At 43.3% G+C, this 16,771-nt stretch overlaps 2 protein-coding genes across 4 annotated transcripts; both read left to right on the forward strand.

Moving 5' to 3' along the window:
* Positions 1–4,071: 4,071 nt before the first annotated feature.
* LOC115181583 (cytosolic non-specific dipeptidase) lies at positions 4,072–10,874 on the forward strand. The gene is made up of 12 exons (XM_029743470.1): positions 4,072–4,180; positions 4,360–4,490; positions 4,699–4,842; positions 5,054–5,216; positions 7,220–7,308; positions 7,486–7,683; positions 7,775–7,859; positions 8,252–8,412; positions 8,724–8,888; positions 9,184–9,325; positions 10,156–10,303; positions 10,481–10,874. The coding sequence occupies exons 2-12, from the start codon at positions 4,362–4,364 to the stop codon at positions 10,551–10,553; spliced, it is 1,497 nt and encodes a 498-aa protein (XP_029599330.1). The 5' UTR covers positions 4,072–4,180; positions 4,360–4,361; the 3' UTR covers positions 10,554–10,874.
* Positions 10,875–10,967: 93 nt separating this feature from the next.
* LOC115181558 (beta-Ala-His dipeptidase) lies at positions 10,968–16,455 on the forward strand. 3 transcript variants are annotated; one of them, XM_029743460.1, is made up of 12 exons: positions 10,968–11,085; positions 11,917–11,975; positions 12,375–12,518; positions 12,644–12,806; positions 13,163–13,251; positions 13,532–13,729; positions 13,825–13,909; positions 14,156–14,316; positions 14,746–14,910; positions 15,475–15,616; positions 15,710–15,857; positions 15,994–16,455. In XM_029743460.1, exons 1-12 carry the CDS (start codon positions 11,046–11,048, stop codon positions 16,058–16,060), a joined length of 1,461 nt encoding a protein of 486 aa, XP_029599320.1. In that variant the 5' UTR covers positions 10,968–11,045; the 3' UTR covers positions 16,061–16,455. The 3 variants fall into 3 exon arrangements, with proteins under 3 accessions (XP_029599320.1, XP_029599315.1, XP_029599327.1); XM_029743455.1 differs by having other exon boundaries at positions 11,008–11,085; positions 11,835–11,975; XM_029743467.1 differs by lacking the exon at positions 10,968–11,085 and adding an exon at positions 11,710–11,772.
* Positions 16,456–16,771: the final 316 nt, after the last annotated feature.

The raw sequence follows: 16,771 nt of genomic DNA on the forward strand, positions 1-16,771 counted from the left end.
TAGGCCTAATGGACACATGTTCAAACTTGTACACTTTTGATAGACTTAAAGGGGCAATCTGTAGTTGCTCTCTATAGGTACACCTCTGGCCTGCTCGCCTCCCTACCTCTGAGGAAGCACAGTTCCCGCTCAGCCCAGTCAAAACTGTTCGGCGCTCTGGCACCCCAATGGTGGAACAATCTCCCTCACGATGCCAGGACAGCGGAGTCAATCACCACCTTCCGGAGACACCTGAAACCCCACCTCTTTAAGGAATACCTGGGATAGGATAAAGTAATCCTTCTAACCCCCCCCCCCTTTAAAAGATTTAGATGCACTATTGTAAAGTGGTTGTTCTACTGGATATTATAGGTGAATGCACCAATTTGTAAGTCGCTCTGGATAAGAGCGTCTGCTAAATGACTTAAATGTAAATGTAAATGTAAATGTACATTATATATACAGTACCAGTCAAAGTTTGGACACACCTACTCATTCAAGGGTTTTCTTTATTTTTACTATTTTCTACATTGTAGAATAATAGTGAAGACATCAAAACTATGAAATAACACAAATAATCATGTAGTAACAAAAAAGTGTTAAACAAATGAAAATATATTTTAGATTTTAGATTCTTCAAAGTAGCCACCCTTTGCCTTGATGAAAGCTTTGCACACTCTTGGCAAAGCATGCCATTCCATGAGCGCAGCATTTATTTTTAAACTCGAATCAAAGAGCCCAATCAGTTCTCCATGACAACAAAATCATAAACAACAGAGTAGGGCTGGCTAATAAGTCCTTAGTTCTGGGGTCATGCTCAGGTAAAACAATTTGGCTAATCTGTACTTCCATATTTCCAAGTCCTATTCTTGAAGATCAAGGGGTATAACATTTATTGGAATGACCGGAATTCTGATAGACTTTGGTTTTTAATGTAAAGATATCATTTAATCGTATTATTATATGTAGTAGAAAGCGAGGGGTTAGAAGAAGCCTACATAACCAACCCATAAAGTAAAATTGAATATCCATATATGGCCAGCTATGTAAACTTTAACATTGATTTATCCTGCAATAGATGTCGTTCAATTGATAACATACATTTTTTTCTTCTTCTAATGCCTCTTAAGGGTAAAGTAACCTAAAAGTAACGGTATGTAAACAGATTTCTGAGTTTGGGTAATCCAAAAGTCACGTTACTAATTACAATTTTGGACAGGTAACTTGCAACTGTAATGAATTACATTTAGAAAGTAACCTACACAACCCTGATTACGATACAGCCTTATTGTCACGTTGGTATAAAGGATCGGGAGACAGGCGCAGGAATGCGTAATAGTTTTTTTTTTTACCCAAATTACAACGTGCCATGTAAAAGCACAGGGACGAAGACCAAACAAACACATATACAAAACACAGGGTTGAAACCCAAACAAAAGAGCGAGGAGTAGCTCGAATAAATACACCGGGACGAGACCCGTAAAAGACACGCACACAATTATACCACACGCACACAATGATACCACATGGGATGAGACCCGTAATCATCTGCGCAATACAAGCAGCACGAAAGCCAAAACAACACAGCACAGGTAGTCACACGACCAACGGACATTGGAACAATAATTGACATCCCAATGGAGAACAGAGGGCACGTTTATACAATACACAATTAGTGGGCATGGGGACCAGGCGTGCGTAATGACAGTTCTGGAGGGATCCGTGACACTTATTCTAAAATGGATTAAATAGTTTCCCCCCCTCAATCTACACACAATACCCCATAATTACATTTTTGGATATTTATTAAAAGAAAACTGGAATATCACATTTACATAAGAATTCAGACACTTTACTCAGTACTTTGTTGAAGCACCTTTGGCAGCAATTACAGCCTCGAGTCTTCTTGGGTATGACGCTCTAAGCTTGGCACACCTGTATTTGGGGAGTTTCACCCAATAATTATCTGCAGATCCTCTCAAGCTCTGCCAGGTTGGATGGGGAGCATTGCTGTACAGCTCTTTTCAGGTCTCTCCAGAGATGTTCGATCGGGTTCAAGTCCGGGCTCTGGCTGGGCCAATCAAGGACATTCAGAGACTTGTCCCAAAGCCACTCCTGTGTTGTCTTAGCTGTGTGCATAGGGCCGTTGTCCTGTTGGATGGTGAACCTTCGCCCCAGTCTGTGGTCCTGAGCGCTCTGGAGCAGGTTTTCATCAAGGATCTCTCTGTACTTTGCCCCGTTCATCTTTCCCTCAATCCTGACTAGTCTCCCAATCCCAGCCGCTGAAAACATCCCCACAGCATGATGCTGCCACCACCATGCTTCACCGTAGGGATGATGCCAGGTTTCCTCCAGATGTGATGCTTAGCATTCAGGCCAAAGAGTTCAATCTTGGTTTCATAAGACTTAAGAAACTTGTTTCTCATGATCTGAGAGTCCTTTAGGTGCCTTTTGGCAAACTGCAAGCGGGCTGTCATGTGCCTTTTACTGAGAAGTGGCTTCCGTCTGGCCACTCTATCATAAAGGCCTGATTGGTGGAGTGCTGCAGAGATGGTTGTCCTTCTGGATGGTTCTCCCATCTCCACAGAGGAACTCTGGGAGCTCTGTCAGAGTGACCAAGGCCTTTCCACCCCGATTGCTCAGTCTGGCCGGGCGGTTAACTCTGGGAAGAGTCTCTGTGGTTCCAAACTTCTTCCATTTAAGAATGGAAGGCAACTATGTTCTTGGGGACCTTCAATGCTGCAGACATTTTTTGGTACCTTTCCCCAGATCTGTGCCTCGACGCAATCCTGTCTCGGAGCTCTACGGACAATTCCTTCAACCTAATGGCTTGGTTTTGGCTCTGACATGCACTTTCAACTGTGGGACCTTATAAAAACAGGTGTGTGCCTTTCCAAATCATGTCCAATCAATTGAATTTACCACAGGTGGACTCCAATCAAGTTGTAGAAACATCTCAAGGATGATCAATGGAAACAGGATGCACCTGAGCTCAATTTCGAGTCTCATAGCAAAGGAAACAGAATACTTATGTAAATAGGGTATTTCTGTTTTTTATTTTTTATAAATTAGCTGAAATATCTTAAGACCTGTTTCGCTTTGTCATTATGGGGTATTGTGCATAGATTGATGAGGGCCATTTTTTAAATGTAATCCAATTTAGAATAAGGCTGTAACGTAACAAAATGTGGAAAAGGGGAAGGGGTCTGAATACTTTCTGAATGCACTGTATATAGTTTTATAGTTTTTATAGTTTCATCTAAAGAGGATATGTTTTTTAGTGTTTCACTATTTTTATGAAATTCACTGAGGAGGATGGTCTTCCCCTTCCTCCTCTGAGGAGCCTCCGCTGTGCTCTGTTTATCAATGAAAACACGCGTAGCCTATGGTACATTCTAGAATCTCCACGTACGCCAAAACTTCAGTAAGAAATGTACGCATGGTTGATAATGAGGCCCCAGAGTAGGCCTACTGTATTATGATTTGAGGTCGGCCATTTCAGTTTTTGTTTGCTGTTTCGTTCATCGTCCTGTTTGTTATTTTTATTTGTAGACTCCATTCGGATCCTCACTCCTCCGCCAAGAGCGTCCTCATCATAGGCACAGGCCAAGGCTCAGGCTTTAGAAAGAAAAGGATTTTAGACTTGTGGGAAATAGAATCCATTACTCTGGAATATAATAAGGCCTAGGTCAGGAGCTATGCAGAATGTAGACCGCCATGTTTTACTCTATAACGTTTCTATTTTGTATAATGTGGCCAGATAAAGACCCAGATGTTTATTAAACCCTGCCAGAAGTTATGCTTCCAGTGTTGCAGGTGAACAAGTGTAGTTCTTCTACAACGCCGCTGTTAGGCCATCTGTTTTTAAAGCCTACTTAGGCAAGGCCCCACAAATTACCGGACTATTAAGTCCTTCACTGTATTTTGTTCATTACTTAATGTTGTTCATGTCGAGGGGACACAGCATGCATTCTTTCTTGGAGTTGGATCAATTGCCACAATTGTGCCTGTCAGCGAGAAAATGTAATTTGTCAGCTTTCTTGGCTTCTCCCCAGGAAAGGCTTGACCTCGCGACCCTTCCCATCAGGAGGTGAGCCAGTTACCGGAGGTATAAAAACCCTGTGTGTCCCCAGAGACTCCAGTCCAGTGGGTTCTGAAGACAAGGGCAACATTAAAAAAGTACCAAACTTACAAGGCCACGGTAAGACTTATTTTCTTTGCCGTTATAGTTTAAAAGTTGAAGAACAGAAGAGTAGCGAGACATAATGAGATAGAACAATTTGCTTTTTAAGATGTAATAATTGGTTTATTCATGTCTCTTATTAAATTCCTTTCATTATTGCTTAATTTTCAGTGAATAAATCCTTCTATTCTTTCTAGAGATGACGATCTGGCAACTGTCTTCCATGCTCCTTGTTGTTATATCAAGTGTCTCTCCTCATCCTCATCACTTATTTGAGTATGATGAGCTGAGCCAGTATGTTGACAGCCATCAGGAGGAATATGTACAGGCAAGTTTCTAAACAGAATAATGATGTTGTCTGTTTTATTATCTGATAATACAATATTCATTATAAATAAATACTGTGTGTGTGTGTGTGTGTGTGTGTGTGTGTGTGTGTGTGTGTGTGTGTGTGTGTGTGTGTGTGTGTGTGTGTGTGTGTGTGTGTGTGTGTGTGTGTGTGTGTGTGTGTGTGTGTGTGTTTGTGTGTGTGTTAGACTCTGAGGGACTGGGTTGCTGTAGAGAGTGACTCCAGTGATGTCTTGAGGAGGCCAGACTGCCATCGCATGATGGATATGACGGCTGAGAAACTACAAGCCATGGGAGGGAAGGTGGAACTAGTGGACATCGGAGTACAAGAGGTCAGTTTTCTGAAATGTGGTCAACTTAATGATTATGTTATAGGATCTTTTTGTTTGCTTTTAGCTTAGTCTTTAGAGTCCTTTAGTAGCAGATAAGACTGGTTTGCAGAAATCAATACTGAGAGTTGGGTGTTAACAGAAATGCTCCCTGCCTTGCAAACTTTATTCAGGTCATTTTCTGCATCTACCGTGTCTTTATCACCATGCTTAGCTGCCTGATGGCAAGACAGTGGCCTTACCCAAGGTGGTGACAGCCCAGTTTGGCAGTGATCCCAGTAAGAAGACAGTCTGTGTGTACGGACATGTGGATGTCCAGCCTGCTAAGCTAGAGGACGGCTGGGCCACTGAACCCTACAACCTGACAGACATCAACGGTAGGCTGTGGCTTCCAACAGTAGTCTATGGTATCCAACGGTAGGCTGTGGCTTCCAACAGTAGTCTATGGTATCCAACGGTAGGCTGTGGCTTCCAACAGTAGTCTATGGTATCCAACGGTAGACTGTGGCTTCCAACAGTAGTCTATGGTATCCAACGGTAGACTGTGGCTTCCAACAGTAGTCTATGGTATCCAACGGTAGGCTGTGGCTTCCAACAGTAGTCTATGGTATCCAACGGTAGGCTGTGGCTTCCAACAGTAGTCTATGGTATCCAACGGTAGGCTGTGGCTTCCAACAGTAGTCTATGGTATCCAACGGTAGGTTGTGGCTTCCAACAGTAGTCTATGGTATCCAACGGTAGGCTGTGGCTTCCAACAGTAGTCTATGGTATCCAACGGTAGACTGTGGCTTCCAACAGTAGTCTATGGTATCCAACGGTAGGCTGTGGGTTCCAACAGTAGTCTATGGTATCCAACGGTAGGCTGTGGCTTCCAACAGTAGTCTATGGTATCCAACGGTAGGCTGTGGCTTCCAACAGTAGTCTATGGTATCCAACGGTAGACTGTGGCTTCCAACAGTAGTCTATGGTATCCAACGGTAGGCTGTGGGTTCCAACAGTAGTCTATGGTATCCAACGGTAGGCTGTGGCTTCCAACAGTAGTCTATGGTATCCAACGGTAGGCTGTGGCTTCCAACAGTAGTCTATGGTATCCAACGGTAGGCTGTGGGTTCCAACAGTAGTCTATGGTATCCAACGGTAGGCTGTGGCTTCCAACAGTAGTCTATGGTATCCAACGGTAGGCTGTGGCTTCCAACAGTAGTCTATGGTATCCAACGGTAGGCTGTGGGTTCCAACAGTAGTCTATGGTATCCAACGGTAGGCTGTGGCTTCCAACAGTAGTCTATGGTATCCAACGGTAGGCTGTGGCTTCCAACAGTAGTCTATGGTATCCAACGGTAGGCTGTGGGTTCCAACAGTAGTCTATGGTATCCAACGGTAGGCTGTGGCTTCCAACAGTAGTCTATGGTATCCAACGGTAGGCTGTGGCTTCCAACAGTAGTCTATGGTATCCAACGGTAGGCAGTGGCTTCCAACAGTAGTCTATGGTATCCAACGGTAGGCTGTGGCTTCCAACAGTAGTCTATGGTATCCAACGGTAGGCTGTGGCTTCCAACAGTAGTCTATGGTATCCAACGGTAGGCTGTGGCTTCCAACAGTAGTCTATGGTATCCAACGGTAGGCTGTGGCTTCCAACAGTAGTCTATGGTATCCAACGGTAGGCTGTGGCTTCCAACAGTAGTCTATGGTATCCAACGGTAGACTGTGGCTTGCAACAGTAGTCTATGGTATCCAACGGTAGGCTGTGGCTTGCAACGGTTGGGTATGGCTTCCAAGGGTAGGTTATGGGTTCCAACTGTAAACTATGGATTCCAGGCGTTCACAATCACAGCAATCAAATCAAATCAAATTGTATTAGTCACATGTGCCGAATACAACAGGTGTAGATCTTACAGTGAAATGCTTACTTATGAGCCCCTAACCAACAACGCAGTTAAAAAAAATACGGATAAGAATAAGAAATAAAGGTAACAAATAATTAAAGAGCAGCAGTAAAATAACAATTGCGAGACTATATACAGGGGGGTACCGGTACAGAGTCAATGTGCGGGGGCATCGGTTAGTTGAGGTAGTATGTACATGTAGGTAGAGTTATTAAAGTGACTTGTGAAATGTATTATAAGGATTTTTTACAGTGCTTTACATTAATCCATTCTAGACCCAACACACACAAACATCTATCTACAACTAACAGCCATGAGATATTGTAGCTAATGTGAAGGAATGAAGCAAGTACTTGGGTGTGGGATGATTTTTACCATACATATTTTGAACCAATGAAATGTAACTGATGTAATTGATAAATGCATGTTAAATGTCAATGTAAGCTGAACATAATGGACATTTATTTGAAAATAATGACTTTGATTCTACCCCTAAGGAAACCTCTACGGCAGAGGGGCGTCTGACAACAAGGCCCCTGTCTTAGCCTGGATCCATACAGTGGAGGTCTATCAGGCCCTGAGCATTGTGAGTGTCCAGTAAGAAGAGATATCAGAGTGAACTCATGGTAGATGTAGAGACATAAGACGTGGTGAAACAAGTTAAGTTGCAGTCTATCTGCCCATTATTAGTGAGCCTTCCTTTGTTATAACAATTGTTTTGCCCCTCCTCCTCCTCTCCACCCCCTGCCCTCTCCCCATGCAGGACCTGCCAGTCAATGTGAAGTTCCTCATCGAGGGGATGGAGGAGACCGGGTCCAATGGCCTGGACGCCATGATCGTGGCGCAGAAAGACACGTTCTTCTCCGACGTTGATTACATCATCATCTCAGACTGTGGTTGGCTGAGCCGACGCCCCGCCCTCACCTACGGGACCAGGGGGAACTGCTACTTCTTTGCTGAGGTAGGATGGGCTGGGGGCATTTCCAATCTGGGGGACGTTACTTTTTCAAGATCATTAATGAATAGCCATGGTGACTTTGTATGTTTGGTAGGTAGAGGGCCCAAAACAGGACCTACACTCAGGGGTGTATGGAGGCACTGTTATAGAGCCTATGACAGATCTGATCGGCATATTGGGTGAGTTTTTAACCTCTGAGTGACAGAATGTAATACTATCTTAACACCTACTGTATAGCTATCTCTGGCTCATGTTTGCACGCAAAGCTATCGTCCGTGTGTCTGTGTGAGCTCTCTGTTGGCACAAATAATAAAGTGTTTTTTTATTTATTTTTTATTTTACCTTTATTTAACTAGGCAGTTAAGAACAAATTATTATTTCAATGACGACCTAGGAACAGTGGGTTAACTGCCTTGTTCAGGAGCAGAACGACAGATTTGTACCTTGTCAGCTTGGGGATTCGAACTTGCAACCTTTCGATTACTAGTCCAATGCTCTAACCGTATTAGATATCGCTACAAATGTGTGTCCATAAGGACTGCTTGTGTGTTGACCTATCTTTCCCCCCCAGACACACTGATCAGCCCCAGTGGAAAGATCCTCATTCCAGGCATCAGAGAGGCCGTCGCCTCACTCTCAGACGAAGAGTGGAAGATGTACCAGGACATTGAGTTTGACATTGAGAGCTTTAAATCCAAGATTGGCGTCAGCCAACTCATGTACAGCAACAAGGTGATGCACAGGGGAGTGGATTTTTAAAAAAAGCAATACTTTCTTTTTTATTGTGTTCTTTTAAGGTTTTCGCTCCTCCTATCTCTGTTTCTCTGTTTGTATATAGCCAGTATGTATATAGGCTCGTTATTGTTATTTTTTGTTATGTTTTTATTGTGTTATTTTATTGTCTTTTATCTATTTGTACATTTTCGTACTTTTTAACTGCCTTGTTAGGAAAGGGCTCGTACGTAAGCATTTCACGGTAAAGTCTGCACTTGTTGTACTCGGTGCATGTAACAAATAAGAGTTGATCTGATTTGATTTCTCAGGTAGATCTGCTGGCCCATCGTTGGCGTTACCCTACCGTTACCATCCATGGCATCGAGGGGGCCTTCTCTGGCCCTGGCTCTAAGACGGTCATCCCTGCTAAGGTCATTGCCAAGTTCTCCATCCGACAGGTCCCCAACATGGACCCAGCAGTGGTCAAGAAACAGGTGGGTGTTATACGCCTCTCACCCAGTGCATTGTACAGTTGCAACAAACACAATTACATGCAGTTACACACAGTTCACAAAGATTTCTGGAATTGTTCTCACCTTCAGACTATCTTTATACAATACATCCAAGATCAGGAAACATTCATCCAGGTTGTTACACTATTATAATGTCCCTCATTCTGCTCATTCAGTTCATTTACTATTCAGTTATTCATTATTTCAGTTTGGTTTCAGTTAATAAAATAGACGTGAAGACTGCATGTATGCCTGTTACATATTTGTTCTGTTGTAGGTCACAGACTACCTGTGCTCTGTGTTTGCCAAGAGAAAGAGCCCCAACAAACTGAAGGTGACCATGATCATCGGGGCTAAGCCCTGGTTAGCAGACACCAAGCACCCTCTGTACGAGGCAGGGAAAGCAGCCGTGAAGAGAGGTACAGTTAGTCAACTCTGCTCTGGAGATGTTCAAAGGACATTTCGTATGCTGTCTGTGTGTGTGTGTGTGTGTGTGTGTATGAACAGTGGTCATAGGGGTAATGATTACTGTATAGTAGCTGACTGTGGACATTTATTGCGCAACAGTAGCTTCACAGTCATAGGTCTATCTGCAGTCGTTAGAGTTAAGATACCAGACATAGATACATATCCTTATCACTAAAAGAAGCCAGTGTGCTGTGGTTCTACTGTAAACCTGAAGGAAAAAGGAAACCGTACACTGCTCTTGATAGTATCACTGATATTTAATAAGCTTACGTATCGGCCTCACGGCCTTCATCAGAGCTTTTGTGAATTTTTTTAAATCAGCACCCCTATGTAGACCTAGCCCCACCCACATCCGTTTCACGCATGGAAAGAGGTTGGAGGCAAAGGAAAAATAAATAAGTGCTACCAAACATAACAATATGCATTTCACAAACACTACAAAAGTGTATAAATAAGACGCATTGAACATGTCCATAAAACCACAATGAGGTTCTACTGTAGACCTACCAGTGTTTAAGGCATGACAGTGCAGTGGTATTGTAATGTTTGTGTAGCAGAAAGGACTTGGAATGACAATCTCACAAAGAGGTAGCCCTGTCTGAGGCTTGTATTCCCAAATGACACCCTTGGACCTTGCAGAGGTACTCTTGGTCTAACGGTTCAGATATTGACTTGGAGAGCAGGAGACCTGGCTTCTAATCCCACTGGCTACAGTTGGTTTTCCTCTACTGCAGGTATAATGCATTATGACGCAGTCAGACTTGTCATTGTTTTCCTCTAGTGTTTAACGTGGAGCCAGACCTGATCCGTGAAGGGGGAACCATCCCCATCGCCAAGACCTTTGAGGACGTGACCGGGAAGAGCATCATCATGATGCCCATCGGAGGCTTCGACGACGGCCTCCACTCCCAGAACGAGAAGATGAGCAGGTTAGCCCTTCAATCTGCTAATACTGTACTGTATGTATACATTTTGTAACCCTGAACATTTAGAGATTTTTACGCACGCACACACGAACACACACACAGATGTATCAACAGTATCTTATTTCTGTTTAAAGGATTGGTTGAGGACATATTGTTTTCTCTCACCCATTCCTTTCCCAGGTACAACTACATAGAGGGGACCAAGTTGTTCATTGCGTACCTCCATGAAGTGGCCCATCTCAAGAAGGACTGAGAGCACCTCTTTTCATAACCACCGTTAAAAGACAGTTCTATAATGTTTAGCTTGTATGTGATCCCATCAGTGGAGTCAGGCTTTGCTTAGCTTTTTTCCTGACATTAACTTGAACCTTTTCTTGTTTCTTTCCCTCCAATCAAAACATTCCAGAAACCCTGTGAGTTCTTGGCATCTGATATAGCCTCAACACTCTGCCTCTCTTCTCTCTCTTTCTGTATCTTTCTCCATTCTCTCTCAATGTCTCTCTCTCTCAATTTCTCTCTTATTCACACACAAATATCTACTTGAAACAGCAAATAAAACTGGTTTGACCCACTATTTGTTTTCTTAATCATTTTCATCTGGGATTCTTTAGAAAGAACATTGTCAAGTGGTAACCAATATCCACTACTCCAATATATAAAAAGTGTTTCACAATACCACCACTGAATTCAAGACATAAAAGCAGCCACAAAAACGAAAAGCAGCAAAAATTGCAGTTCTCTCTTTATGTTTGGCACATGGAAACACTATTTTCTTCAGCATTATGGTGAGTCTTTACTATTTTAACAAAACATCTATACAGTTTTTTTCATGGACTTCCTTAATTAAGTGCACTACTAAAGACTTTGTCATGGAAAAACAGAAGTGGCTGCATGTTCATAGATGGCATGATGAAGAAGAAGGGTGAAATTACTTAACAGAAAAATGTGTGTGATATTGAACATCAATATGATTGTATGACGACTTGAGTGGGGTTGTGAGTGTGTACGCATGCATAACAGGGTTTGCATGAGCAGCTAACCTTGCTGGTGTAGTGTACTGTAGCCTAGATATTGTTAAAACAGTAACTTCTGGGATCATCCTTCCCGGTCTCTTAGTTCTGATAGAAAGTTAAACAGTAATCCCAGTTGAGACAGTGCTAAGTGTGTTGTGTCATACTGCACCCTGATCTTTGATCCTCGAGCCCTGGCAGAGTCCAATCAAGTCAATCAGATACCAGAGACTACCTACAACCATAGAAATTGAATTACTAGAACAGACAATTCCATTCAAGTCACTGCTGTGTGCTGTTTTGGAATTCTATTTCTATGCCCCTACACTCTCAGGAGGAACATGGAAATCTACACTCACCAAACCACCCACACCTGTACAAGTATATAAGTCAGTAGCTAGAGACAAGTAGAAGCCAGTGGAACGAGATTGTGGCAAATATTACTAGAATGTACAGTATGGAGTAAGTTATTACTTGGTTATTATAATCACTGGCTTCCTGTGGTGTCGTACTCTCCCTCACAGACAAAGCTCATTGTTGTTGCGTTCCTGTTACTCCACACATTGTATTCCTCTTCTTCCTCCTCTTCCTCTTCTCCTGGAGCAGCAGGCATGTTGGAACCACTGTTTCAGTACATAGATGACCACCAAAATCAGTTTGTTCAGGTGAGAAACGAGCACTGTTATGACCTTCTACTTGGAGTTGGGACTCATACCTAGTCTCTGTTACTGAACTGTAGAATGATACAAATAGAGATGTTTTTGTGCTGTAGCGAGGTGAATAGAGAGAAACCGAAGCAAAATAATGAGAGAGAGAGAGAGAGAGAGAGAGAGAGAGAGAGAAAGAAAGAGAGAGGGGGGGGAAATGGGAAGGGGTTTAACACTTTCATGATAAATGCTGTGATCTCTGATTAAACCATCAAAATGATTCTGAATGTGGGTCAGTGGTGCTGTTGCAATGTTCTCTGCACGTATCCCTGACCTAGACAATCTATGGCTGTGTCTAGTTATTATTATACAATCTATGCAATATTCTGACCCTCTCCTGGTTGGTGCCTGACTCAGAGGCTGAAGGAGTGGGTTGCTGTTCAGAGTAACTCAGGAGATCACACAAAATGGGGAGAAGTTGAAAGGATCCTGAACATGACAGCAGTGAGGATCCAAGAGATGGGAGGCACAGTGGAGTTTGCAGATGTAGGCACTCATCAGGTAGGCTACAATACACACCACCAGTCAAGCATATTATTCTCCAGATAATGTCACACAATTGGGTGTAATAATTTGTCTTAAAATACCTTTTAAAAAGAATGTACCTTTCCGGTCTATCACATAAGCTGCCCAGTGGGGAGACTGTGCCACTTCCACCGGTGATACTGGCTGAGTTTGAGAGGGATCCAAAGAAAGCTACTCTCTGTATCTACGGCCATGTGGATGTCCAGCCAGCCAAGATGGCGGATGGCTGGACCACTGACCCCTTCAATCTAACAGAAATCAAAGGTATTGCTGCATGTTACATGCCATGAATGGAGGGGTTTGATGTACGTCCAAAATAATAACAGGAGCTGGACAAAAAGAGGGTCAATTTTGAGAGAACGTAATGTCCACTCACTGTTTTACTGGGCCAAAATGAGATATTTTAAACAAATCTAAGTTTGATTACTTAGAGAAAAGAGGAATGTCCACTCACTGTTTTGCTGCTCCCATACGGGATATTTTAATAAACCTTAGATGATATAATCACAACCAGGTTGCCTGCCTGTTATTCATAGGCCAGCATCAGCTAGCTAATGTACCCTGGTATTACAAATGTGACAATATGAGGATGATGGTGGCTCAAGATTTTGGTTCCCTAGGTAACCTTTATGGGCGAGGGGCCACGGACAACAAAGGGCCGGTCCTGGCCTGGCTTCATGCTGTGGAGTCCTACCAGGCCACAAAGAAGGTTAGGATTTGCCCTGAAACAGCACAGCTGAAATCTGAATCCTAATGTTCTGCTTGCAGTCTCTAGTTAGTTTTCAGACATTATCTAACCATTGCAGTGTTGATTTACATTCCAATGGTTATTAAAGGGATTCTGTAATGCATATATCATAACCTCAATGTTTGGGGTAATCTGTGAGTCTGAATATAAAACAATTTGAGGGATTGTAGTGCAGTCAAACCGTATGTGAATAAGAGAATGGTCACTGACTGGTAGGATTGCCTGGATTTATTGATTTCAGGAGATACCAGTGAATATAAAACTCATCATTGAGGGTCTGGAGGAGGTGGGCTCATACGGTCTGTTGGAGTTGACCAGGAAGAGAAACGACAGCTTCTTTGCAGATGTGGACTTCATAGTGATCTCTGACAACGTGTGGGCGACCAGATCCCCAGCCCTGACCTATGGAACCAGAGGGAGCAGCTATTTTTTTGTGGAGGTGATGATATAGCTTATTTGATTGGTCAAATAAAAATATGACACACTCTACCAGGGTACCATTTGTTCAGTATCTTCCTCTGTTATGTGTTTCAGGTTGATGGCCCTAAACTGGACTGCCATTCTGGAGTGTACGGGGGTTCTATCCAGGAGCCCATGTCAGATCTGATAGCCTTACTGGGTGAGAAAACAGAGGCGTTTGACTGAAAGCTCTATCCAATCGTCAAGAAAAGATAGGCGCAACTCTCTTGTCTAATAGTAAAAATTAGAATTTCACTCCGTTATAGTTCAGATTCAGAAGTCCCTGCAACAAGCAAAAAAACAAGATAAAGGTGTATGTGAGCTAAGGTGCTTACCCAAAGTCAGTTCTATTTAAAACATGTTTCATCCCAAAATGTCTTCATTATTTCTTATTCCTCCCAAACAGGAAGTCTGTTGGACCACACAGGTAAGATCCTGGTTCCTGGCGTCACTGATGATGTCGCGCCCCTCACTGAGGATGAGAGGAAGCTCTATGATAACATCAGCTTTGACCTGGAGGAGATGAAGAGTGTGGCTGGGGTCAAACACTTCCTACAGGACACTAAGGTTCTTGTCTTACCAATTATGGTCATTGTCATGCCAAACATTGATAATGGCATAACAACCATTGGAGTTGGCTATACAATTTTTTTTATTTTACCTTTATTTAACTAAGCAAGTCAGTTAAGGACAAATTCTTATTTTCAATGACGGCCTAGGAACAGTGGGTTAACTGCCTTGTTCAGGGGCAGAACAACAGATTTTTACCTTGTCAGCTTGTGGATTCAATCTTGCAACCTTTCAGTTACTAGTCCAACACTCTAACCACTAGGCTACCTGCCGCCCCATACTATACTAATCTGGGCTTGAGGAGGAAGACATGTTTTGTTAGTGGGTACCATAGAAGTCGATGTTTGACAGAGGGTGATTACTTTTTTGGGGATACACACTATCTGAGCTGTATAACAAACAAAGTGTGTTAATATATATATACAGGAGGAAGTCCTCATGGCTCGATGGCGTAACCCATCCTTGTCCATCCACGGGATCCAGGGGGCCTTCTCAGAACCAGGCACCAAAACTGTCATCCCCAAACAGGTCACAGGGAAGTTCTCCATCCGACAGGTCCCCAACATGGACCCTCCAGATGTGGAGAGGAAGGTACAGAGTATCTACCTGCCATGGTTTGAATGACAGGGGTAGTGGGCTTGGGACAGAACACCCATAACAAACCCTTTAAGGATCAAAATACAAGCACGGACACCCCGTAACCCCCGCAACCCCCGTCACCCCCATAACCCCCGCAACCCCTGTAACCCCCGTAACACCCGCAACCCCCGTAACCCCCGTAATCCCCGTAACCCCTGCAACCCCCGTAACCCCCGTAACCCCCGTAACCCCTGCAACCCCCGTAACCCCCGCAACCCCCGTAACCCCCACAACCCCCGTAACCCCCGTAACCCCTGCAACCCCCGTAATCCCTGTAACCAGTGAGTGAGTAGTAAGTGATTATAAGTTGCTCTGGATAAGAGCGTCTGCTAAATTACCAAAATGTAAATGTATTGGTCTCTGAGTAAGTGTACAGTATAGAAACGTTGGCCTGCTCTATCTTGGTCACTCCAAGAGTCAATGTGTATATTTAAAACCAGAGACCAATGTTTACATAACCACCCTCTTCAAGCCTCCATGTCAAACTCTCCCCTGTCACAATGCCATGTTTCACAGGTGAAGGAGCACCTTCAGCAGGTCTTCTCCACTCTAAAAAGCCCTAACAGGCTGAGGGTGACCGCAACTGTTGGGGCTAAACCCTGGGTGGCTAACCTGAAGGACCCACAGTACGTTGCTGGACAAAGGGCAGTCAGAGAGGGTCAGTTGTAGAGGCCATTTACATAACCTCTCTCATTTGAAACCATGTCTAACTTCATTGTTTAAGTTAAGATGCGGTTTACCTTTGTGTTAGTGTTTGGAGTGGACCCGGAGCTTATCCGTGAGGGCTCCACCATCCCTATCGCTCAGAACTTCCAGGAGGAGACAGGCAAGAGTGTGATGATGCTGCCCATAGGTGGCCATGATGATGGAGAGCACTCTCAGAATGAGAAGATCAGCAGGTAAGAGGGGATGAGAAAAAGAAGAGAGGATTCCAGACGTTTCTCCCCTAAATTCGCTTTTTATTTTTTACATGGCAGATGAATCATGGCAAACATCATCTTCAGTAAAATACTGAATCTTGTTTTTCTCTCTCAGGTACAACTACATCGAGGGGACGAAGCTGTTTGCTGCTTATTTTTATGAGCTTTCACTATTAAAGTAGGTGCAGGATATATTTCCATCCAAGCTGTGACCATGATAATTATGCTGTAGGTGACAGTATTGTGCTACTTGAGTCCCCGGGTTGCCGTCAGTAATGTCTGATTCCATGCTGTGACTCCACTCTCCCAGGGTGTCTCATGGGGAGTGGGATATGCAAACAACACATGTCCATTTCACCACACAATGAATAGGTTACACACTTGTACATGTGTGTAACAGGAAAAATATAACCACCCCTATTTGACCTTTGAACAGGTATTATTGCATAGCCTGAATGAGGGTTATTGCTTACCATAAGTACAACATTTTAGCCCCCTCTAGAATAACTATTTCTACTATTTGTATTTTATGCATGTATTCTACTGTGGATGAACTAATAAAGTGGGCAAAGACAAATGGTGGCATGTCTTGTGAAATCAATGTATTGATGATGGAGGAGTGGCTAACAGGAGAAAGTCAATCAATCAATTTCTCTCTGAAATGTCACCCTTAAACACTGTGACCCAATTATTACTTAAGTGTTATCCAAGTGTCAAAAGATCCAAATGTTAAAAAAAACTTGGGTTTTCACCTTAAACAATACATTTTTATATTGCACTTCAAATAGATATCCTCTGTTACTTATTTGTGTGACTTGTCTGTCTGTCACCTTTAGCTGGATGCAAGTGAGTCAGTCAGTGTGGATGTCTGTCAGAGAGAGTGGGCTGGGCTG

Source organism: Salmo trutta, chromosome 3 (genome assembly GCF_901001165.1).
Source record: "Salmo trutta chromosome 3, fSalTru1.1, whole genome shotgun sequence".
NCBI lineage: Eukaryota > Metazoa > Chordata > Actinopteri > Salmoniformes > Salmonidae > Salmo > Salmo trutta.